Here is a 24358-nt window from a genome sequence, read left to right as displayed (position 1 = left end):
AGTTACAGCTGTTCCAGCTTCAGCAGTAGTGCAACACATGAAGGGCCCTTGGAGGAATTTTCCAGAAGGAGCCAAGCAGATCTCACGCTCCCATTTGCTCTGCAGTCACTGGAAGTCTCAGTCCATCACCCAGATGCAGAGGATGTTTGGTGCCTCAAACAGGTTTAGTGCCCAACCATGGCACAATGGGGGGCAGCAGCAGTCAGAGCTCAGGCACAAGCACAGCAGGAGGCAGAGGCCAAATCAAGGAGAGGGAAGCCATACAAATGCCTCAAGAAAGGTATTTGCAACCAGAGTTACAACCACTGTACTTCCCCAGGCCCAGAGCTGACACGCAGTTGGTCTTCCTCCCACTGTCCCAGCCCTGACTGTCAGAAGTCTAAGCTAAGAAGTTATATTAAACGTGTGTAATGCTATAACACAATGAAAAGGGCAGCAATGACAGCATAGTAGAAAAGCCCTAGGCAGCAGCAAATGAAAATATGCTCAAACGCAGCAGCCATATACACAGAAACAAAGGAAATAATCTGCTTACCCATGGAAGGGCTCAGATATGCAGAGATCTACAGCAAGATACCCTTGCCTCCACCGCCAACCCTTAAATCAGGTCTGGGATGGGGCGGATCCTGGCTCCACTCTCTGGTCACTGAGGTGCATTGCATGCACCTGAGCTCCCCTGGGTTGGTCCTGCCTTCCCACCAGGTGCTCAATCACTGATTCAGGCCATAACTTAGCATTTCTGATACAATGTGCATTCACATCCAAGCAGTACAGAGTACATTCACTCTTCATGACTTTCAGCATCAGCCCTCTTCGCAGTTACCATTTGGTAGCCATCATTCACATGCTCCCAAGAATTAACTCTTCTCCTCAAAATACACACAATGCCTCAACAATAGATTTCAAATCATTTGAGGGTATGTTTTACAAAACATACAGAGATCTATCAGAGATCGCATGTGGCAAAGCATTGGACTTGTAGTGCAGGGATCTAAAGGACAGAATATAACTGAGAAAAAAAGGCAAAAATCTATATGTAATTCCAATCCATTGAGTGTGGCAGAAAGAATTGAGGACCCCCAGTCTCCCAAACTATGTAGAAAGTAGAGAAAACATTTCCATCTTTACAACCAGTATGTTTTATTTTTCATTTTCAACCTTTTCTTTCTTTTTCTTTCTTTCTCTTTTTCCTCCTTTCTGTCTCCTTTCTCTTTCCTTTCTCTCTTTTTCATCTTTTTTTGTGCTTATCCTTCCCAGCATGTCCCAGCACACCTGCCCCTTCCAAACCTTCTGATAAAACACTCAGCAATAAAACAAGTGGCACTGACATTGAGTGAAGCCAAGGAGTGTGAAGTTGGCACTTCACTGAGATGAATGGGGTGGAAAGGTTCATGCTTTTCTGTTAAGGCTGTCTGCAGGCTCAGACAGACAACATTACATTAATTAGACTGTGGGAAGGTTTTCTTGGCAAACAAAATGGTTAGAAATGCACTTGTTTTAACAGAAGCTTAGATTTGGTGCTCCATGACTCTGTCACAACAGCCTTGTTAACACATCAAATAGCCTGATACCTGGACACGAGGAAGTTATTTTACATACAATTGCAGAGAAGAACTGCAGTCTCTCTCTAAGTAAAGGAACTTTTCTGGATAGATCTGTTCCATGCTCTTGTTTTTACAGTTTAGTACTCTTTTAAGAGTAGTTCTAGTCTGAGAATTATCTTATCAGGGTAAGACAGCGGTGACATTAATTTAGGTTCCTGCTGTACCTCTTGTGGGAAGTCACTCAAAGCAGTGGTTGCTAAGCTAAGGGAGAAAAAGTAAAATTCAGATAACTACCTCATAACAGTCCAGCTTCATTTTGCTCCCTCCACTTAATGACACACAGTCTCAGTTCCTGGGAGAGATGGAAGTGCCCAGCGGCAGCTGGGATGTCCCACCCAGGTGAGAGGTGCTGGGCTCTCTTCTTTCAGGCAGAAGACCAAAATCATCACATGGCTTTGGTCAGTTCTGCTTCCAACTGGCGTTTTGGGGAGAGGGAGATGGCTTTCCCTGCATGAACTTTGAATGGGAAAGATCACACACACCTAATTTTGTGAAATTAGCCCTCCTGATTCCAACTTGATTTTCACGTTCAGAGGACTTGTTCAGGGAAATGTCAGACTTAGGCAGACACCAAGCCCTGAAGAAGGCACTCGTGGGTGTTTCCTGAGATATAGGCATCAGTGAATGCGAGAGCCAGAACTGACTGTCCTTAAAGGAATTCAAATACCTCTAGAGTGTAAGCAGGAAAGGAGCTGGCAATTTCCATGCTTTTGAACTTAGCTATCTACACTCAGTCTAAATTTCAGAGCCTGTTTTTTGGACCTAACACCTAAATTCAGGGAAAGACCTGTTGAAGCCATGATATTCTTCTCCCAATTGGCTACTGCTTTAATTAACTCTTATGAGGACAGAAAATTGACAACCTGACACCACCTCTGATGTTGATGCAGGTGACAATAACATCACCTCTCCATCCCATAGTGAGACTGATACTCTGATTCAGTGCCTAGTAAAGGTCAGAGAACAGACAGGAATAAGAAGGTGGAAAATGAAAATATTATTGGGAGAAGCAATCACGGAGTATTATAAACAGCTTTTGGATAGAAGGAGCATCACTTTAGCTTGCAACCAGAAGGTCTCGTTAGGTGCCCAGCCCACACCTGATCATTCCATAGCTGCAATAGCTGGCATGGGGTCTTTTAACTCCAGCTGGTCAGGAGCTTTCAGAATTGCTGTCCATTCCATTTATTACTTCCTGACTGTTCTGTTTATAATGCCCTCTACCCAGGGAGCCCATTGGAGCACCCCAGAAAGCAGAATCACCAAATGCAGCTGTTGTACTGTGGAAGCTCCTATTGAAAGTACATGCCCTGGCCACTCGAGGATCTCAAGGCAAGCTATTAGTTTTCACCTGTAATTATCAAAATGGTTTGGTATCTGTTGAAGAGACACTTCTCTCCCCAGGTGATCAGATTGTCACGGTGGCACTCAGCAAATGTGCTCATGCTGTCACCTTGCCAATTTAAGAAAGACCTGCCTGCAGTGGTTTTGCTAAAGAGGGCTCCAAGCTTTGAGATACGTTTCTTAGCTTTAACAGGAAAATACAATTCCCTGGAACTTCTTAACTTTTGCAAGCACCACATAAAATCCAATAAAAATTTTGTAGTGATGGTGGCTGTGGTAAAGAGGGGGTGTGCAATCAGTATTTGTGAGTCAGATCATTGTTTGCCTACATTTTGCTTCCCAGTACTTACTTTGTAAATGAAAAGTATGCTATAGGAGTATGCATCCAAATAGGGAAAAAGGAGGGAATGTATCTTTCTGGAGAACTTTGAGGAGAGTGGGTGATGAAGGGAATATCAGTCTTTGGTAGAAATAAATGAATAGCAACAAAGACTTGCACTGGCAAAGAGATTTTACATTTCAGAGTGGGTCAGGGGAGAGCTCCATGTTTTCACTAATAAAAGAATTCCTGACCTACTATTTCCAAAATATCCACCACAGTGTGAAACCATCAACTGACCCTATGACAACAACAACAAAAAATAGCCTGAACTTAATTTGTTTCATTTTTCCTTTGGAAAACATGACATACCATCTTAGCTTGAGATTACTTTTTCCTACAGCTCTCTACCTGATTTACATTCACATGCCAATATACCTGCTATCAAATTTGCTCACACCATCTCCTTGTAGACCCCAAGAGCTAGCAAAGCAAGTTAATGTTGGTTGTTTAATGCCATAAGAGGAAGAATTAAAAGCTGTTCTCCCGGCATCAAATTAACCCCTAGCTTGTTTGAATATAAAATATGTAGCAAGGGATGCATCTCTTGATCCTTATCAGCAGAGTGAAATGTGCTCACGTGTACACAGACTGAGATAAGCAGGAATTTACATAAAAAATTGTGAAAAATACAATCCTGTGTAGAAGAACAGGCTGTATAGGGAATAAAAACACACACACTATCCACAGGCAATTACTACTTCCGTAGGAATGGTCACGTTTGTTCCATGTGATGGATGAACATCAGATTAACTGACTGCGTTTCAACAATAATTTCAGAACAGATCCTTGAGAACAAGTCAAGTCTAAGGCGATGAGGTCAAAGAAACAGAAGGCACGACCTTACTGATAATTTTTTCCATTTTTACCCCATCCACAAAGCCACATCTTCGGTGCATGTTCTACTTCTTACCTCCCCCAGAAGTTCAAGAGAACAAGGTACCATGCATGACTCTCCAGAAGCATCCCTAACCCAAGAGACTTCCATCACCCTCATAGCAGGGCAAAGTGCCCTAGTCCTTGAACTTTGCACTTCGACACCTAAAGCATGAAGAAAATTCTTCTGATCTTTGTCACTGTGGAGTGGGAGGATTTTCACAGGACTTCGCTGAGTTCAAGGAGCTGTCAGACTCTGGCTTTGAAGCAGCAGAGATGAAGTGTGCAGCTCACTATGAGCTCTGATAGAAATAAACTTACAAACTACACAATCCTCAAACTGCTGGCTTCTTTTGCACAACTGCATTCCTCCAAACTGCATAAGGAGGACAGAATGTATTTTCTGTTTTGCTTCAAACCATTTGTGGGCGATCAGAAGAGATCCCACCCTGTCAGGAACAGAGCTTACTGACTAATGATCAGTGATAGATATCTCAAGTAAAAGCGTGGAAACAAATAGAAGACAACAGTAGACAGACAGTGCTGTGGATCCTATCACAAAAGTTAGATGAAACTTACATTATGTTACACTGGTTTAGAAAGAGATGGTGATGCTTCTAGTGGCACCATGATTAGAATGTATTAGCAGCATTCGTGAAATGTCCCGGTCTTGATGTCACCAAAAGGCTGAGATTGGGGGTCAGTGAGTGCCAGGAGGTTCACAGCTGTGCTGGAACTTAAGGGTATCCACACAAGGGAAGACAGGAGAGGGAAGGGCTTGTGTCACCCTGCACTTCTGCACCTCCTGCACTCCTTCCCCCCTCCCTTACCAGAGCAGGAACTAGGGCCACTCTTCCTTTGCTCAGGTATGGCTGAGTTTGACAACTCATGATGGTTTTGTGATACCAAAGTACAGCACTGCCTCCTCATGCTCCTGCACACCCTTCAGCCCAAAGTCTCACTTGGGCAATGTTTTCCCAGCCTTGCCCCAGGAACTCACTCCAGGTTACCCCTCTGTGCAGAGGGGAACACAAATGGCTCATTGTTGCCAGTAGGTTCGCTGGGTTAACAACCCCCCTTTTATATAATAGCTTTAATTTTTTTCAGGATTGTAAAAACAATGCCTGTCTTCTTACCTATTGAAGTTCCAATCTAGCCCCTCATCACCATATTTTCTGTGCTGTAATTATAACATTATTAATGGCTATCCATCCTCTGTGAAGTAAAGCGATCTTGACTACACCAGTTAATCAATACTTGGACAAATGAACTGAGCTTTTCCCTGGGCTAGGACAAGTAATTGCAATTATGAGATGTGATCAGCTGGTGAACTACAGTTACTAATACATCCATCTGGCAGAGAAGTGAAGTTTTAAATATCCATCAAAAGACTGTTGTTTCACAGAGACAGTATTTCTTTAAGTCTAGTTAAGCACTTGTCTGAAACCATTAGCTTTAGCTAATCAGTTGTCATCCATCTGAGGAATGACAAGCAAGAGTCTAATGGGCTGAATATTGCGGTCTCTTGCTGGCACCACTGTCCATCTGTCCACGAAGCACTGAGCAGAAGGCACCGCATCCGCAACAAGGTCACAGTGCATCAGAGGGAAAACATCAGAAGTCAGGGTGGATGCAGACCTAAGAAAACAGAAATTTCCTACAAGTCTTGGACACTTTGAGGCATCTGGTAGGCAATATGGGTTAGTTATGTAATGTTTGCTCTGCTTTCTGTGCAAGAACCACATGTGCAGCTTCACAGAACCCTGGGCAGCAGTCACGATGTAGGAGAACATGGAGAAATCTGCCCCGAAAATAATGTGGTCTCCTGTTAATTTACACGTACATGCATACACACACTGAAAAATAAAAGTTCAGCTCTATCGTCTGAGGGGCCAGACAGAGGATTAATTAGGGGAAATGGCTTTTTAAACACAGAATGGAAGGAGGGAAATAAAATAAATACCAGTTTAATTGTTTGCTTTAATCTTTAAAAAAATTAGATGTTAGGGCTTGCTTGGGGCATTACAGATCCCTGTGCTGGGAAATGTCCAACAGTGAAGGATGTGTGCAAGCTGCTTGTGCTTAGGCAAACGTGTGAAAGTAGGTGTACTGTCTGTCATCTCATCACAAAACATTTCCCAGAAATCAGCAAGCAACGAAGATCCTTTCTGCAGTAGCAAAGATGAAGTCATACTCTGAAAGAGAAACATGAGTCACCTTTCACCATGCCGTAGTGCCCCAGGCAACTGAAAATAAGGCTGCTAGAAGGCACCACAAGGAATGAAAGCTGTCTGAGACAGCTTCAGGGACTGAGAGTCCAGAGAGGCTGAATGAGGAACAGTAATAGAATCACAGGATCACAGAATGGCTTGGGTTGGAAGGGACCTCCAAGATTATCTAGTTCCAACCCCTTGCCATGGGCAGTATTACCAACCACTAGATCAAACTGCCCAGGAACCCAGCAAGCCTGGCCTTGATAGAAATTCTTCCTTCTTTGATTTATTCCAGAGCTTAACAAAACGTCAGGACTCAGTTTCAAGCCACTGCCCAGATCTGCCTGGAATTTGCTGCAGTCAGAAGGATGTGGTGTGAGATTCATCAGACCAAATGGAGTCACCTAACAATGCAGGTTGCTACATACACGCTAACTACCCAAGGTTAACTTTACCAAGGAAAGCTCTCACAGATTATACTTCAAGAGTTCCCCCTCAGGTCACCAGGAACAATGTGCAAATCGTCTGCTATGAAATTCAAGCTGTGGTTGCGATGGGTGCCATTCCCAGATAGATGGGCACCTCTGCTGCCTGCCACACCTCCCCAGCAGGACCCCGTATTTCAGCACCTACACTGATTGCTGCCACCAATTTAAATGTCTCTCGGGCTAGAAGCATTTTTTAGCAACAACTTTATCCTTGTTGTTTATGGTGGGCAGGTAGGGGTAGACTCAAATACTACCATGAACTATCAGCCTCATCACTATCTATAAGAAGGGGCTGCAACAGGTAATTGCCACCACTGACTTCTACCTTTTGCATGTTTTATCTATGTAATTTGAAATAAGACTCCCAAATCCTCAGCTACACAGACCGTTGCCCTTATTAATAGCTTTCACCGCTATCTTTATAGCCATCTCCTTCTTCCATTCAACGCACTGAATTTTAAAAGCTCTACTGAATTCATACAGTATATGCTTGGGGAAAGGCTGTTTACAATACATTTTTCCAGAATCTCTTGGGAAATAGCCCTGATGAGCTCTAATGAATCATAAATAGTCAATATTAACAAGTGACTTAATTACACTCTTCTGGGAAGATGCTCTAAGATTTTCCTTCATTCAAACACTGATCACACCAGCAAGAAATACATGCACCCAGGGCAGGCTCGCAAACATTTCCAGATTTAAAACTGGAACTCCTTATAGAGCAAGTGATTTCGGTTCAAAATAAAACCGGGGTTAGAGGCAGAAAAATGTCATCCTGTCTTGTAAAGCAGTTCAGCACATTCACCAAATGCCTCTGGGAGGGACATCCCATTTTCACCAGAGCTTTATGTGGCCAATTCAGCTGTAACAGTTCTGGTGACTTTACTATTGACAATTTGATAAGGAAACTCAAACAGGAAATGTTTTGTGATTTCCTTTCACAAACCTGAATGGAGAAAACATTAAATAGAAATTGAAAACTGAGTTCCATTGGCAGTTTTTCCTTTGCACCTATTTTCCCAGGAAATTTAACTTCATTTCTAGACAAGAGTTCCAATAAACCATTGGAAAGATAACACTTGCTTCATTTCCCCTCCCTCCAGCCTTAAACAGCCAGGATTTATACCATTATTTTTATTCCTTCCAGATACTGCAGCCTTGCCTGCTTGTAAGATGTAAGAGGTAGACAGATAATTGTACTATTTCACTAGTAAACAGGGAACTGAATATGAAACTGAGCTCAGAATTGGAAACGCTGTCAGAGTGTTGGTGAATCACTGTATGAAACAAATTGTTCACTTTCTGTTCAGTCCATTAGCTACAAGGATGGAAAGAATTGCTCTCACAACGCATAATGCTGCAATTTCCTACACTCACTTAGCACTTCCCCTTTCCCTTCTGCAAATCAGAAGCATTACACTGGAGATTTAATTCCCTCCCTCTGACCAGGTTTTCATTCCCAACTCAGGCAAGCCAAGCTACTGCTCTGTGAACAGCATTTACATCGCATTCATGAACAGAGTGCTCTTCCTCTCCTTTGGAAATAAGGTAATGGCAAGAAAACACAGAGAATTACACAGGACCCTGTGCCTATTCAGCTGCAAAGAGTCCTAGTTTTGCTTCTCTAGAGCTATTTGAGAAACGGTGTGTCAAAACTGAATTCATAGGAATGCCACGTCCTTAGTATGCCTGACTGTGTGCTCAGATTGTGGTGAGAAAATCAATACTTGCTGACAGTTACCACATGCTTGCTCATGCCCTTTCCTTCATGTTTTTAAGTCTGTGGGATCTGTTGATGTTTTTAATAGTCCCCGAGTATTAGGCTTGCTAAGCAAGGAATTTAAAGGCATGCTGGCTCTGAAACAGGCAGTACTGCTACAGCTGAGAGCCCTTTGTATGCTGCAGGGCTGCGCTCAAGCAGTGGGGCAGGAAGAACTGTGTCCTACTGCACCATACGCATCCTGAGGCCTTCAGTAGGCTCCCACCTCTGCAAGTCAGCGTGCTGTGGGGAAATTGGCCTGGGTGAGCGCACAAGAGAACATGCACATCGGGTCAGCTGCACTTTGGCTGTTACTGGCCTCAGAAAGGAGAGGGCTGTGCTGGATGGCTGAGAATGACCAAGTGCATGCAGTGGCCTGCAGCATGAGGGGTCTGCAAAGGCTGACTGCATCATCTCTGCCTGGTGCTCACAGGAACCGTGCTGGTAGGCCTCTATCATGCCTTTTCTCAAACCAAAGCCAGATACTAGCAGGAAAGATATAAAACAAGAGTTATGAAATTATTTTTTTTATGCTTTCCTACCTCTACTACCTTTCCTGCACATATGTCCGCATATATTAATTCATCCCACCACACAAACACCCCCAGACACATCCTGAGGAGGTGCTCTGTAAAAGCAAGTCACAGAAGGCAGATGAACGCAGGGGTGTTTTTTTTTTTTTTTTGAGGCCACGGAGCAGACAGGAGTAGGAGCTCTTTTGTGGGGCTCAGATGGCTTCTTAACTCCTGCCCTCAGCAATGAGCATGGGCCCGAGGAGTCCTCCCTTGGCTGCACTCACTGTGCTGCCTGGCACTGGCAGGAAGCACTGATTGTTCAGAAAAGATCAGGCCCTGATGCCTCTGCATCTTCTATGCGCTGCATTCCTACTCTGGAGATAACATTGCAAATGAGGCTTTTAAAAAATACCTGCAAATGAAATAAGAAACAGGCCTTGCATGCCTGACTGGCAGCTCTAGCTCCTGTGCTTGCAGACACAGATATATCTCTGAAAACAGATGCTGGGCTGAGACCTCGGAGTAAAATTTAGCCTTTTAATCCAGCAACTATGAAATCTATTTCGAGCTAGGTCTAATTAAACTGACGGGCACTGGCAGCACGATGCCTCTTGGAACATGTGCTGTTTTTGCAGAAGAGGAGGTTTTTGACTCCCTGGTCCCCATCTGATGTGAGACGCCTGCTTTTTCATAACTTTACTCATGATCACCTATCAAGGGTAATCAGCAAAAGGGAATTCAACCAAACTGAGCCTCCCAATACATTCTTATAGAGTACCAAGTCCACTGTGTGCATAGCCTCAAACTCATTTACTGTTAACTGGTCTTATTAGCACCTCTGATGTCAGCAATCCCAACAGGGAGGGATGGTGAAGGAGGGTAGCATTTAGGTGTACCCATCAGTTGTCAACTCCTGAGAAACAACAGCATCACGTCTTCAGCATTACTCTACTTCCTTGTAAAATGGCAAGAGTCAGTACTGAGCTTGGTGGCAACAAGAAAACCCTGAGGCAGGAGGTGCTGGCTATATCAGCTATTCCATAATTTTTATATCTCTTTAGAATCCTCATGGAAAAATAAAATGGTAACACAATTCAAAAGGTCTTTTGGAAAAGAAACAGAAAACAGAATTGATTTCATAGAAAATAAAAGTGATTTGATTTGTGCCATGCTGGTCTCAAATCACCCACTTCGTCTCCTATGGGGAAGCCAGGCTGTTTGGCTCTGAAGTGCTTTATTGTTGCTCTGTTATTTTGTTATCAGAATTGTATTCACGCTGGATGTCATGTAAAAGCTGGCGAGGTAGGTGTCATGCAGTTCATATTCCAGGCCATGTGGCACTTTAACAAGGACTGAAATCTACCTCCTGCTGCTTTGCAAACTCTTTTCCTCCAAAGGTGGAGCATAACAACAGCAGCTTCTTCTCTATTATCTCTCTGGACATTTGAAATGTATGACTTCTTTAAAAAGAAGTCCATCTAAATACTCATCACCCACTTGCATGTTAAAGGATGTGACTACATAACCCATTTCACATTTACTCCACCTGAACAGTCCACCCTGAGCCAAATCCCAATAAGATGCCAGCACCTATTCTTTAGTCCATGTTAACATCTCAACTGTTGGCATAACAACATGAATTCTTATTGTAAGGTGTTAAAGGAGCTTTTAAAACTAAACTTAGTTGTTGCAAAATGTTCTGAATGGACATCACATTGTCTGTGAAAAATCTTCAGACATTAAGTGGCATTGATACAAAAAAATATTGCCATTATATAGCAATACTGGAATCATTCCTTTTGCAAATTATTAGGAAATATGATAATGGCTCTCAATGAGATAGAAGGGAACCCGCCATAATTCAAAAAGGCACAGACCATCCTGCTGAAACAAGAATGGAAGTTACCAGACTGGAGCAGAACACTGATTTCCTTAACTAAAGAGCACTGCATCCTCCCTTACCCAGTCCTTAAAATGCCACTGGGTGAGCAGCAGCTGTAAGTCCCGAGTTCCCCAGTGAGCTACATCAGGGGATTGAACCAAAGCTCCCTGATGGACCACACCAGCAGGCTTTTTTTCCTTGGAAATTTGGGGCTAGGGAGAGCAGCCCACCCTGTGGGCACAGTCTTCCTGACAGCCCAAACGCAGGCACAGCTAGAGTGAAATAGGCATTTTTTTTTTTGCTTATAAAACTGAGCAGCTTTAAACCGTGCTTACAAAAAGGACAAATGGTGGTTGCAGACAATCTGTCTTACTGCCTCTAGGTAGCCATAAGAAGCAGGCAACTCACTCACCGGGCTCTCTCAAATGGCCTATGAACTAAAATTCAGCAGCACAGTCACCACTGGAGACTTCACTCAGATTATGGATCCTATTTGTTCCCTGAGGGAAGATGGAAGGATGAAGAACCACTCTTCAGAGTTGGTCTAAGATAGAAGGAATGTGCAGGGGTCCAAGCGCTGCTCAGAGGCTCCACAGTGATGGCTGATGATCATTACTGTTGTCGAGAGTCACGTGGAGCCTTTCAATGAGCACCCTGAACCCTCTTCCAGGCAGCTGCTGTAAGGGACTTCAAGATGCCATGCAGCTTGTTCCCTGCTCTCAATGCAGGACCAGCTGTGCCAATAGCAGTCCTGAGAGAGAGTTGTCTAAACTGTTCTCTTTAAAAAATGACAGGTGTCCTGCTGTCTCCCTGGGCAATCTGTCCTCCAGGTTTCACTGTCCTCACCGTTACAGAACGTAATGCTCCCATCCTGCAATTTAAGCCCATTAGTTCTTAGGGCTGGACAAGATTTTCCCTCCTATTTTTGCAGTTACTTCTACGTGTTTGAAAAAGGTGATCATGACTCCCCTCAGTCTCCTCTACTCAAAATGAAACTATCTCAGCTTCCAAGCTCATCACACAGAGGCCAGGCTGCTGCTGGTGGTGACAGCTCTCAGTAGCTGCTGACTAGGCTGGATTTGTACCAGCAGCCTGTAGGTGAAAGCCTTCACCTGCTTTGGCTTACAGAGCCAGGCTGTCCTCTCAAAGACATGAAATCTTCTATAACCCATTACAGAACGACAGTAAATACACATTTCAGTACAGTATGTTTCTGGAGTTTTCTCCATGACTTTAGGAAATCATTACAAGCAGAAAGGATGACATCCTATGTCATGGAAGTGTACTGAAGGCCTAAACTTAAAACAGGCTTCTAAACAGATCTTGAAGTGTAGAGAGAAAAACACAACAGAAAACACAATACATTGTGTTAACACCTTCCCCACTCTATTCCCTCCACCAAATAAATGAAATGAAACGCATGAACCATGTCTTGGCTTGCAAATGAAACTTGGTATTTGTATTTGCTGCAATGTCTCAGGGTGCTGTTTTTCATTTTAGACTTTGCATGGTAGTAAACACTGCAATGCTTTACATTCATTAAGCTCGGGCCCATTTACTCTATGCAGGCAAAGCAAGAACATATATCTTGGACCCATAAAGCATTAGTTCAGAATTACACAGGAAATAAATGAGCCTAAGCAAGAAGTCCAATTTCCAGAGTCCAGCTCACTAAAGTTAAACAAGCACCTTAGATAAATATGGTCTATTTTAAATGAAACGTTAGTGTAATTTGATAACTGTCAATAATTCCCTCATTATGCCTAAATGAGCTTGTCATCCAAGGAGATTGCTGCATGGCTGATCTTAATTTGCTAATAAAAACTGCAGAGAAGGATGTCAGCTAAGCTGGAACTATTTGATTCATAAAAGTGCAATAGTGCACTTTTTAAAGCCTTCTTTCCAATTCCTGACTGCTGACTGGCTGAAGCCCAAAGCAAGTTTGCCCTGTAGCCTGTAAGAACACAGCTTTTCTATGTAAGAACAATGAGCAATTGTCTCTCTAAATCACTATTATTCCTCAGCTCATTATATTTAATTTATTTTTAATCATGTTGTATAATAGAAATAAAATCATTGGATTAAGCATATATCTAGCAGCAGGAGCCCATTATCCTTTGACAATGTTCTGTTTCATTGACATTATATCTTCATTGTAGACAGTTTCCTTGCCATCATTAGTCCTAAAACGACTATTGGATTTCAAGGGTTTCTCCCTAATCCATAATAAGATTTACTTGTTAACAGTACAAAACAAAACAAAGATATGCTTCTGTTGTTTTACTTCTGTGCAATCCTTATTTTAGGCTGTTCATACAAGTCAAGAATAAATCCAGATATTTTTAAGTATTTAAAGCTTGACTGTGTAATTTTGATTCAAACGAAAAACTCAACAATTTTGCAATAATTTTGTATGTCTTAACTCATTGTGCCTTTATTTCATTTAAGCAAGCAACAATACTTTGTCAGGTCTTGAACTAAAAACTACTATTCCTTGTGCAATGACTTTCCAGATCATTTAAAGTAAATATCAGTTCAGCCCATTTTCTCCAGAAAGGGCTACAAGGGGTTCATCAGATTCCATCAAAAGAAAGAGGAAGAAACTTCTAAGCCAAGCCCGCTGGTGACTCCTCTACGGTAAGTGCTAGTTAATGGAGTCAGCACTAATGTCAGGAAGTTAAAAAACTCCTCCAGCATGCTGATCCCCATGGGATAATTCAACAGCTCTTCATTTGTACCAGTGGCAGTCACGGTTAGATCTAAAACTAGATTTTTCCACACCCTATTAACAGCAGCATTAGAATGCAGCAGGGCCCATCCAGAGAATAGAGCGCTTTCTGTTATCTCATAGTTATCTTTGAGGAGGTGGCAGATTTCCCTATGAAAATTATCCTTATAGATTGCCTCTTATTTAAGGATGTGCTGATACTATCAAGTGGTGCTCTCTTCATGCTGAAATTGCTAGCAACACTTAAGAGTATCTGCATGAGTCTCTCAGCTGAGAGAGCAGCTTCAATAGATATCTATTTTCCACGTAAGTAGACAAGCCATGAACTTTCACCTGTACTGACATGATCTGCATAAGCCATGCAGTTTCCATTACGAGGGGTCCATACAATATGGTCAACTCTCCATTATTCTGGCTAATAAGAGAATAGAATAACTCAGATAAAGGAAAGACATGCATAATTATTGCTTCCAGATAAGAGCCGGCTCAAATATTTCCACAGTGTGCTCCCCAGACAGAGCTTGTACTTCTGTCAGAGCTTGCTAACATAGAGTTCATTAACTCAGGCATTACCTGCATCCATCTGGTACAAGCTGGGCAGCTTAGGTGTCTGTATGATTTAAGCACCCCACAAGTAATCTGCTAACTGATAATTGTCCTGGCTATAATTAAATAACAACTTCCATATTCACCTTTTCATATCTACTGATACTGATATGATGTAGACTCAGTCATGCATGCCCATGTCAAGGTTGAACGTGGCATAATGAGGAAAGGCAAATTATGCATGAAATGCAAGAGGACTACGTTCAAAAGACAAGGGAATGCAGAAGGCACACAGTGATGTAGAATGGCTTTATATCCACATCTAACAACCTGGAATTAACAAAGGTGCTTCCATTCTTGTTTCCAGATAATCCCTGCAGTGGAAGTATGTTCAGAATTGTCACAGACAACACATGTATGGAACTATCACTACCTCTATGCATGAATTGTCAGAGGTTTTATTTTTATTATTATTACTGTTGTTGCTTTGCAATTACTTAGCCACATTGAGCATTCATCAGTAGTGTTTTCTCATAATCCTAACAGACCTTTTAGTACCGACACATAGCCTTCCTGATCTCTGCATTGGTATATACGTAAATTGTACTGTTCAGTCACAAGAGACACTCAGTTCTGTTACAAATTTATGGGCAAAACACTGTCATCACCACCAAATACAGATTCTCTTACAAGGAAAATGGAAAATGTTGCAAATATTTTTTTCTGGATTCTTACAGTTGGAAATGGATTACATAAAAATAATCTCAGACTTAAAGAAATCAGGAACACCATTTCTTACACATCAAAGCGAATAATCTTAAAGAAACAAACTCATTGCCAGGCAAGCTTTTACTGGTGTACTGGTACACGACATTGTGTTGAGGAATCGCTGGTTATATGCTGCCATACTCCATGGAGAATTTACAAATTAGCATTGCCTTGTTTTGTCTGCACTTTACAATTAGACAGAGCTACACAATGACACAAGCCGCAGGCCAAGCTCAGAAGAGCAAAGTGATGAGTTTTAAAAGTTAGCCATGTCACGTGATGTCACTAGAATAGCTACAGCATAAGCAGCTGACAACAAATCACAGTGGGACATATATCAAATCCCTAAGTATCTGTTCATTTTGCTTAATGCGTCACATACAGTGTTTAGATCACTGCGGAGGTCCTGGACGACATTCTCTATACTCCTGGTATCCTTCAGAATCTCAATGCTTTGCGTATATGGATTGAAATACACAGAGAAGGGACGATTGATTGATTTAGCAAAGTCCCTGAAAGAAAAAAGAAAATTAACACCTCTTTTTTGTCTACCACTGAAGAAGAGAAATTAGATTTTAGAGTCAAGGGAAATAGTTTACCTCATCTTTTCTTTGGCTTCTTCAAAACTTTCTGAAACAAAGTAAGCTTCCTGAAAAGTGGTGATAAGGCATTCTTGCAAACAGGTTGTCTTCGGATCGAATGTTTTCACCTTGGCCTTGTCAGAAAGAGCATGCTGCAAAATAAACCACTGGCTCTGTTAAACTGTATTTTGATATTGCTTTGTATCTATAAAACAGTTTACATATTCAACTTTTGTATCACTGTGTGGTATTTCTTCAGTCATTTGGAAGCCTCTCTTGTTTTACACAGAGTAATCTCTCAGTGTGAACAGAATAAATAATTTTTTACTTAGAAAATGCTCTTTTTTATGAGTCATTTTTTCACCTAACTAATAAAATACTAAAGAGCGGATTAGAAATCTACCTGCTGTGTAGGCATAAATCTTCAGATGGAAATGAGAAAGTCATAAAAAAACCATTGCTGGAAAATTATCTACAGCTATAAACATGTATGTCCACAAATGTCAATTAACAGGCAGAACTGATCATCAACTTGGTAGGTGAACTGAGTCTGACCAAATCATTCACATAACCCTTGCATTACATTTTCAGACCAAATTCACGTGTTATTTTCCTGACAGTGAGTTTAAGAGTGAAACTATATATCTGAAAACCCATTAAATACTGCTTGTGTATTGTGTACTGATGAAATGCATTGCCCTTCCACCACGTACACGAGTTATGATGATCTTTTTAATACTGTAAGGGAAAAAGAGCCAAAAATACAGGCACAGATAGGTACGGAGCAGACAGTAGACAGATGAGACATCAAATTATGCTGCTCAAAGAAGAGATTACAGATTAGCCTCTCTCTTTACACTACTGGCAAAAGTCACTGGAAAGATTTCAAAAACAGGTTTCAAAACTGAAAATCTGGTACTGAGACATTTTACAACAAAATTTAGTTCTACCTCTTTTTTCCCCTTGGACACTTGGGGTTAGTTTTTGGACCTACTGTAACTCTTAGAGCATGTGTACTTTCATCCTCAGTGCCTTGTACAGAAACACAAGGTGAGGAAGGAAAGCATATGCAGGTCAACTTTCTTTAGCCCCCTAGTATCTATCCACAGGGAAAACATACACAGAAAGCACAGGGAAACGACATGGAGAGAGCAGATCCCTGAAGTATGAAGGAGTCTCTTATTTCTTTATTATATTTCTGCATAGATGTTCCTTACAGCAGAGTAAGGTATTAACCATACTGTTTACTTGAGTTCTTCTTGCTTATGCACATTCCCAAATCCCTGTGAAAGGCTCTGAAAATATCACACTACTTAGTTCTCAACCTGCTGTTGCCAAATAACAGGACATAAAACTGGAACAAGAACCTCTTCCTCCCACCTTCTCTTTCTCCAAAAATAAATACGTGAAAAATTAATGCATGGTATCTTAAAATGTCTGGGAATTAACTTTCTTTAGAACATGTATCATTTCCTTCTCACAAAGCTTGCTGTTTGTAGCCAGCCATCGGTTACATGGGTATGAAAACAAAAATGTAAAATGGACTATCTTGACCAGCACCTTCTTCTAAATGGACTGCCTCACCTTACTTAGCCCCTGTTTAAATCCCTACTGTCTCTGTCTTCAGGCAGAGCCATGCTGTGGTTGAGTGTCTGTAAATTTAGGCATCTACTTCCTTCCACTGAATTTGTTTGTCTTGACTGGGAATTAGAATGGGCTTCCTGTGTTCAACCTAGACAAAAATATCTCCTTTTAAGGTGCCTCTATGCCTTCAGGTGGGACCTGATGCCTCAAATATCTAAAGGACAAAGTTTTAAAACTGAATGGATTGAGTGAAGCCCTGTGCAGGAAATTAAGAGTGCTACTGGCCAAGCTTTCTTAGGAACTGAACTAGTAGGTGACCACTTCTGGTACATGGATTCTTTCCTGTACCATGACAGCTTCAACAAAAAGGGTGACAGTGTTCTGGTTAGGTAGTGCTTGGACTTGATGATCTTTAAGGTCTTTTCCAACCTGAGCTATTCTATGATTCTGTGACTCTCTTCTCCTCACTAATGGTATCTGCTGAGGCATACACACTCCTTGGACAGACATAGGGGATCAAAGCTGTCAAAGGTGAGAAAAGATTCAGCAACATCACTGACAGCTGCTCCAGACACTGAACTCTTAATTATATAAAAGAGGAGAGTTTAAAGGGAAGTAAATGCTAATTCTTTATCAGAGTGGATGTCTTATGAGAAAAAAGAATCTCTCTGAGGTTATTCTCCTCAGATCATCTATATGAAATAACTCCTAGTTTGTGGATCCCAGTTTAGTGTGTACATGAACAGAGCTGCTGCTTCATAAAGCACCTGGGATGTGCAGACACCAGGAAACATGCAACTGGGAAAGAGAGAGTAAATACAGACATGCCTTCCAAGTTAGCTGACATCTGATTAATTATTCTTCATCACTGTTTGGTAATGAATTGTCTAGATTCTGCTGAATTCCCAACTGAGTTCTCTTCCAAGATACAGCTTTCTGGCTCTTGGATCAGCTAGGCATTGTCATGACGACCATAGCAATGGGAAGTACCTCCAATACTGTGGACAGCTCTTTGAAACTCTGGTGTCTGGAAAGCCTACTACTGACTTGATGTGTTGACACCAATAATGCTAGCATTCAGCAACTGAGCAAAGGCTACAGATAAACCTTCGTGCAGATCATAAAATGTCTAGCATGAACTAGGATGGTCAGGACAAGGCTGACTCCAAAGCTGAACTAGGCTTATGCTACTACAGTTGCTGATGATTCTCCTTAGGTTTAAACAACAGGAGTCTGGAGTGAAACTTGCAAACAGATTGAAACTATTTCCCAAGAAACACAGCAATACCAAACAATGGAACACCTCCAGAATTAGACAAATACTCTTCTAGGGAATAAGAGCAACACTACAGAAAAGCCTCCAGTCCCACTGGACCAAAGACAAAAAAAAAAAAAAAAAAAGATTCAGGTACATAACCGTGGGCCTCTAGGGTCTAGAATGTCTGAGGTATCTGTACAGGCATGGAAGCTATTGCATAGGACCTCCAGATAGAGAGCTAGTTAAATATACTGGGGCATCTGAGATGGCACCAGGCATCTTCATGGAGCAACCATCATTCATTTCCTAAGTGGTAACTATCATTGACACATGGTAAATGAGTTTTGTCCGTGCTTTCTCCTTTAAGTATTAAAAAAGGACTGTAATAACTTGGAGAGCTTCAGTTTCACAAAAAAAAAAAAAAAGAGGAAAAAAGAAAAAGGCTTCAACTAGTGAGGGGTAAAGTTGAGTTGAGTTATAAATACTGCACTGTCTGAGGATTACAAGAGGGCAGAACAAGAACACTGGTGAGAAGTTGTCTGTGTGCCAGTACTGATTTTATCACCTTGTTATTCTGTGAGAGAATATAATTTTGGAAAACCTGCTCCTAAATACTATTCTGCACTATTCTGCTTATGCTTTTCAGCATAGGACACTTCCAGATTTATGATATGATTTCATCGGAGATTTTTGTTGTTGTTATCAGTATAATCTTACATAACGTTTAGACAAATTAGGAAGTGAGTCTTTATTTTAAAAAAGCACTATAATGGCCATCTGGGATGGAAATCTCCATCCTCTTAATCCTCTTCAGTAAACAGAACCAAACCTTGTATTTGAATCTTTCTGGTTATAAAAGCTGACATTGCCTTCTCTTAACATAAACTATCATTAAAAGAAAACATGACTGGAAATTGTATTTGACTTAAAAATCTGTACAGAAAGATTTGAAGGCAACCTCTCAGGTATATACAGAAGCATACAATAGGGATATATGACTTGATGTACAGCCAACTGAAGCTGATAGGATCATTCTTTTAATCAAAGAGTTCATGAGATCACCATATAATGTAAATGGATTAAAATTTCCAAAGACATTTTGACTGCCTTTCAGAAATTGTTTCAATAAATGAAATGTACATTATTTCTGCCTTATGTTTAAGTCCCAAACATACTGTGTAAAAGCACTAGGTAGTGTTAACCTGACTATTAGGCAGAGTACTTATAACTACTTACTGTATTACTCTTCCCTGCCTAGGCTTCATTTTTAATCTTTTCTTTCACCTTATTTTGTTGTGCTTTTCAAAATTTCTGCTTGATGCTTCTCCAGCATACACTTCATCAAGTGGTGCATTTTTCAATATCTCAAATTTGAAGTCTAAGTACTGAGTAGGGAAAAAAAAAAAACCTGAAAGAAATCCTATATTGACAGGATGATGCCCGCATTCCTCTAGCTTTTAGTTCTTTTTTCCTAAAGCTATTGACCAGATTTGCAGAGTGGAACAGTGTAATATAGAAGTCGGGATGACCGAACAAATATTTCACTCATCTGAAAGTCCCAAATATGGTTTGTTGGCCATAGAAATTTCTAAATACTATTTGTAAAATTGTCTATCGCTTTGTTTCCTGCAAATACTGCTGTATTGGAAAAATAACTATAGGAAGGGCAGCTAGAGCATGGTTTTAGTTCTTGCTGACAGAAGCATATTAATATCAAGTACCTGTAAAGTCAAGGGAGAAAAATTCAACTCCATAGCAAGATATACCATTCAAGTGACAAGGATAAATAAACATTTTAACTTCTTCATAGAGGGGACTGTGGGTCCACAAGCACTGTTGTCTGAAGAATGGCAGAAGTTATTTCTAAAAGGACTTCTTCAGTCTGATTTCTATAAAAAGTATGGGGGTTGGGCCTTGTCGCCAAGCAAACTGCAGTGGATTCATTCCCATCCAGCATAGAAACAGTCAGTATTGTTCACATTGTTTTCAGAGCAGTTGCTGACACCCATTAGCACTTCAGTTGTAACTAGGATCTCAACTACAGACTGTTACATCAGCATTATTTTTCAGATTCATCATTACTCAGAGGGTGATGAGGCCCTGGCACAGGCTGCCCAGGGAAGCTTTGGTGCCCTATCCCTGGAGGCATTCAAGGCCAGGTTGGATGGGGCACTGGACAGCCTGAGCTGGTGGGTGGCAACTAGCCCATAGCAGGGTGTTGAAGCTGGGTGGGCTTTAACGTCCCTTCCAACCTAAGCCATTCTATGATCTTCAGATCAAGGAAGAAATTTTCCCTCCCAGTGGGTGCTTGGAGATAAAGGCAGAGGTATGGGAGGCTGCTTTCTGGTGAAAAGTCAGAGACCAGCAATGGCTTGATGCTAGACCCTGCAACAGAGCTATGAGGTGCCCAGAAATTCTTTTTCCGGGCTGATATATCTCGTTGACAAGAAGCATACTCAGTGCCACGTTTCTGGTCTAGAAAGAGCTCCTCTCTTTGTCAGATTAGCAGAAAGCTTAGTTTTTTGCCTTGTTTTTTCCCTTCTCCTTTCCCTCTTACTTTCAGTTCTGCCCTAGAGCACAATTTCACAAAAATTGGACGTTTTTCACCTTATCAGTCCCTTTATGGGCACTATGGGTATTTGTGATATGGTGGTGTTCTGTGCCTGCAGCACACAAGTGCTCAGTCTCTCAATAACTGAAATGTTTCAGTCTAACTGAGGTCCCTTTGTGCAGTGCGTTCAAGATATGGATGAAACTTAACAGCTTATGACACACAAGAGGTCAAACCAGATGATCTAATAGTCCCTTCTGGCTTAAGATCTATGAAACATAAATGTAATGTAATAGAAAATTGTATAGTATTTTTGATATATGGCAAAATTATTATGAGATATGGCCTAACCTTTGAAGCCAATCAGTATACTCCATTAATGTACACCTTATTTAGTTTTTACTGTTGCTTTTCAAAAGGATTATTCTTTGCATTTATACTCTGAGATTATTGCTGAGTGAGGAACAGAGAACTGGGATCACAGTTAAGATTTCTGTGTGGTAACAGAAAATGCACACTCCGTAAGAATAATGTGTTTGTTTATGACATTGATGGTACAAGATTTATTATGTTCTTGACTATTTATTTCCTTGCTTTTATGCCTTTAGATTTTGTAAATGATGTGACAGGTATTTTCAGGGTCATCACTTAACAGCTGTAACTGTTAGTTTAAATAAAAGCCCTGATTCTCTGCAGAAACCTGCACAGTTTGGAGATCACACTGAACGTTGTTGGGCGAGTGGAAAACAAGTGGGATACTTTCATTTCTTTGTGTTTAATCATCTTTTGCACTGTGGAGATACAACAGTTCCATGCTGACACTGAATGTTTCTGTGGCTGAAGTATGCACTGAACTGAGAACAACTATGATGAAATCAAATTAAAAATGTATATGTACTAGAGAAAATCATTTTCTTTGACCTTTTTTCTATGTCTTTTTTTAATCCCCTTATACAGGCTTATTAATAAAAGAATAGCAATCCAACTACTGAGTTCCACTATTAATATTCTCAATTACAGGTAAAACAGCAAACAGAGACTGAGATACTTCTATTAAAATGCCAGCTACTTCACTACGAAAACGGGCAGAAAGATGCTCACATGCAAATAAGCAGCAGATATATTACAAAACAGAGTGTAAACACTATTCTACATACGCTTTTTGAAACCAAATTTTTAAATAAAAGCCATAAAGAGTTCATCTCGGTCCTAGAATAAACAAGGCATTCCCAGCTCTTCTTCCTCTTCCCTTCCTTTGTGCTAACAGTGAGGTGTATTACATCTCAAAATATTAAACTTGTGACAAAATACCTTTTGCTTGTTCCCTATGCCTAAAAATAGGTAATAGCTGATCTACTGCAGCTACTCACACCATGAAAGGTCAAAGACTTTTGTCTTTATAAGTCTCTTTGTATTGCGACACAGGCATATACTTCAAGTCTAGTATGAGCTTATATGCATTCCTTAATTTCAAAAACAATCAACTGAATCAAGACCTTAATAAATGTTCTTTTAATATCAATAACAAATCCACTGAAATATTGTGCATTACTTCCAACGGAATTGTGTCTGATTTCAAAACAGTTTTTTCACCTACAAAAAACATATGCTTTTCTTCTAAGTAAAGCTTTCAGAACCCAACCTACCCTCAACTGAGCCTCCATTTACCCAAAATACAAGCGTCTCACAGGCTAGTTATTTCTTAAATTTCAAACATAAATAAGTTTTATATCTTACTGCTACTTTGGTACTTCAGTCCTTACAAATCCATTTCATGCTTCAGGTGCCAGCTGATACGTCAAATGAATTTTTCAGCTCAGTATCACATTTAAAAGGAAGCTTTTCATCTTGATAAATTTAACTGTTATTTTCAAGTCAAAATGTTTGCATCCAATTATAATTTTATTATGATTAAAAGAAACTTGATTCTGCTTTAAAAGCATATCAACCAACGTACCTTTAGTTCTCCAATAGAAGACAGAAGTCCTGCCCCATAAGCACGTAGCTGTCCTTCTTGCTTGCAAAGACCAAATTCAATCGTAAAAAAATAGCACTGTAAAATATATAGATATATACAGATATATAAAGTGTAGATTAAAGAAAAAAAAAAGCATTTCAGCCATGACAATTGGTGCCATATTCACTTAATTGTCCCACTTTTTCAGAATTTCATGCCTTTAATATAAATTCAGATAAAGAATGTTAAATGTCATTTTCTGCATTAACAGAGCTTTGCACAAAAATATGAGATTGTTTTTTTTTTTCTGGGCACGCAGACAGTTCACAGGAAAGGCCAGTTAGGAACAGACAGGTAAGAGCAGCCAGGTTGGATGGGGCCCTGAGCAGCCTGGTCTACTATTAGGTATGGAGGTTGGTGGCCCTGCCTGCAGCAGGGGGGTTGGAGTTTCATGATCCTTAAGGTCCCTTCCAACCCAAGCTATTCTATGATTCCATGATTCTATGATGATTTAGCTATCAAAGGCACAGACAAATTTGCAGAAACTTCTGACACCTTCTGAAATAAGAGAACCACTTTAAAAGAAAATCCTCCAAGGTACTTGGTCTGCCTGTCTAGGAACCTCTGAAGATCTCCAAGATCTAGCTCAGAGCACTCAAGTTCGGCATGTATCTAAGTGCTGTCCTGTGTTAGAATTAACTTCTTGAGTCGATGTCATACTCCTCACTAAATTTTACTTCATCATAAACAAAGAACTGATAGGCCACTTGGCATCTTAAATGACAGAAAGAAAATTACAGTCAGTACAGCAAATTCAGTTGGCTCATCCATTACAACTGTTCTTTAGGTCTACATTCAACCTACATAACCAGAAGGCAGTTGACATATCTGAGATGATGAGAAGTTGTGAAAGACATCAGTTAAATCAGTATTAACAGTAATGCATCTAACTTTGCTGTATTCACCTAACAAAGTGAAATGTTAGGCAGACTGTAAAAAGTACAGATAGTTCAGTATCCAATAAAACCAGAAGACAACAATCACATCTGTTCCTATGGTACTGAGCTTTCATTTGGTGCTATTATGATGCAGCAAGATTGTTTCTGATGCCAGATCGAACAGATGAGATTGTTAGTAATTATTCCTACATATAAAGGCTTTAGGAAATGACAAATCAACTTTTACAAAAATTCTGCATGCATATATGTACACATATATACCATTTGTATGTATGTGCATATGTGTAATGTGTAAACATTTGTGCACATGTGTAAACATTTATTACATTATCTGACAATTTCAGTATCTGTACATAGGAATACAGC

At 40.6% G+C, this 24358-nt stretch overlaps 1 protein-coding gene across 4 annotated transcripts in view; it reads right to left on the bottom strand.

Annotated features, from left to right (window-relative positions):
* Positions 1-24358, bottom strand: part of TPH2 (tryptophan hydroxylase 2) — a 74518-nt gene that overhangs the window by 5520 nt on the left and 44640 nt on the right. For 2 of the 4 annotated variants that reach the window (XM_040674768.2, XM_040674469.2), the window contains exons 9-11: positions 23034-23129; positions 15702-15835; positions 15485-15614 (exon numbers count right to left, since the gene is read on the bottom strand). In XM_040674768.2, the coding sequence (XP_040530702.1) occupies positions 15485-15614; positions 15702-15835; positions 23034-23129 (360 nt within the window). Of the gene's footprint in view, positions 1-14629; positions 15615-15701; positions 15836-23033; positions 23130-24358 lie in introns of those variants that run through there. The other 2 variants (NM_001001301.2, XM_040674540.2) reach the window with 2 other exon arrangements.

Source organism: Gallus gallus, chromosome 1 (genome assembly GCF_016699485.2).
Source record: "Gallus gallus isolate bGalGal1 chromosome 1, bGalGal1.mat.broiler.GRCg7b, whole genome shotgun sequence".
Taxonomy (NCBI): domain Eukaryota; kingdom Metazoa; phylum Chordata; class Aves; order Galliformes; family Phasianidae; genus Gallus; species Gallus gallus.
The sequence above is the reverse complement of the archived record's forward strand: the minus strand, read 5'-3'. Positions and strand labels throughout refer to the sequence as shown.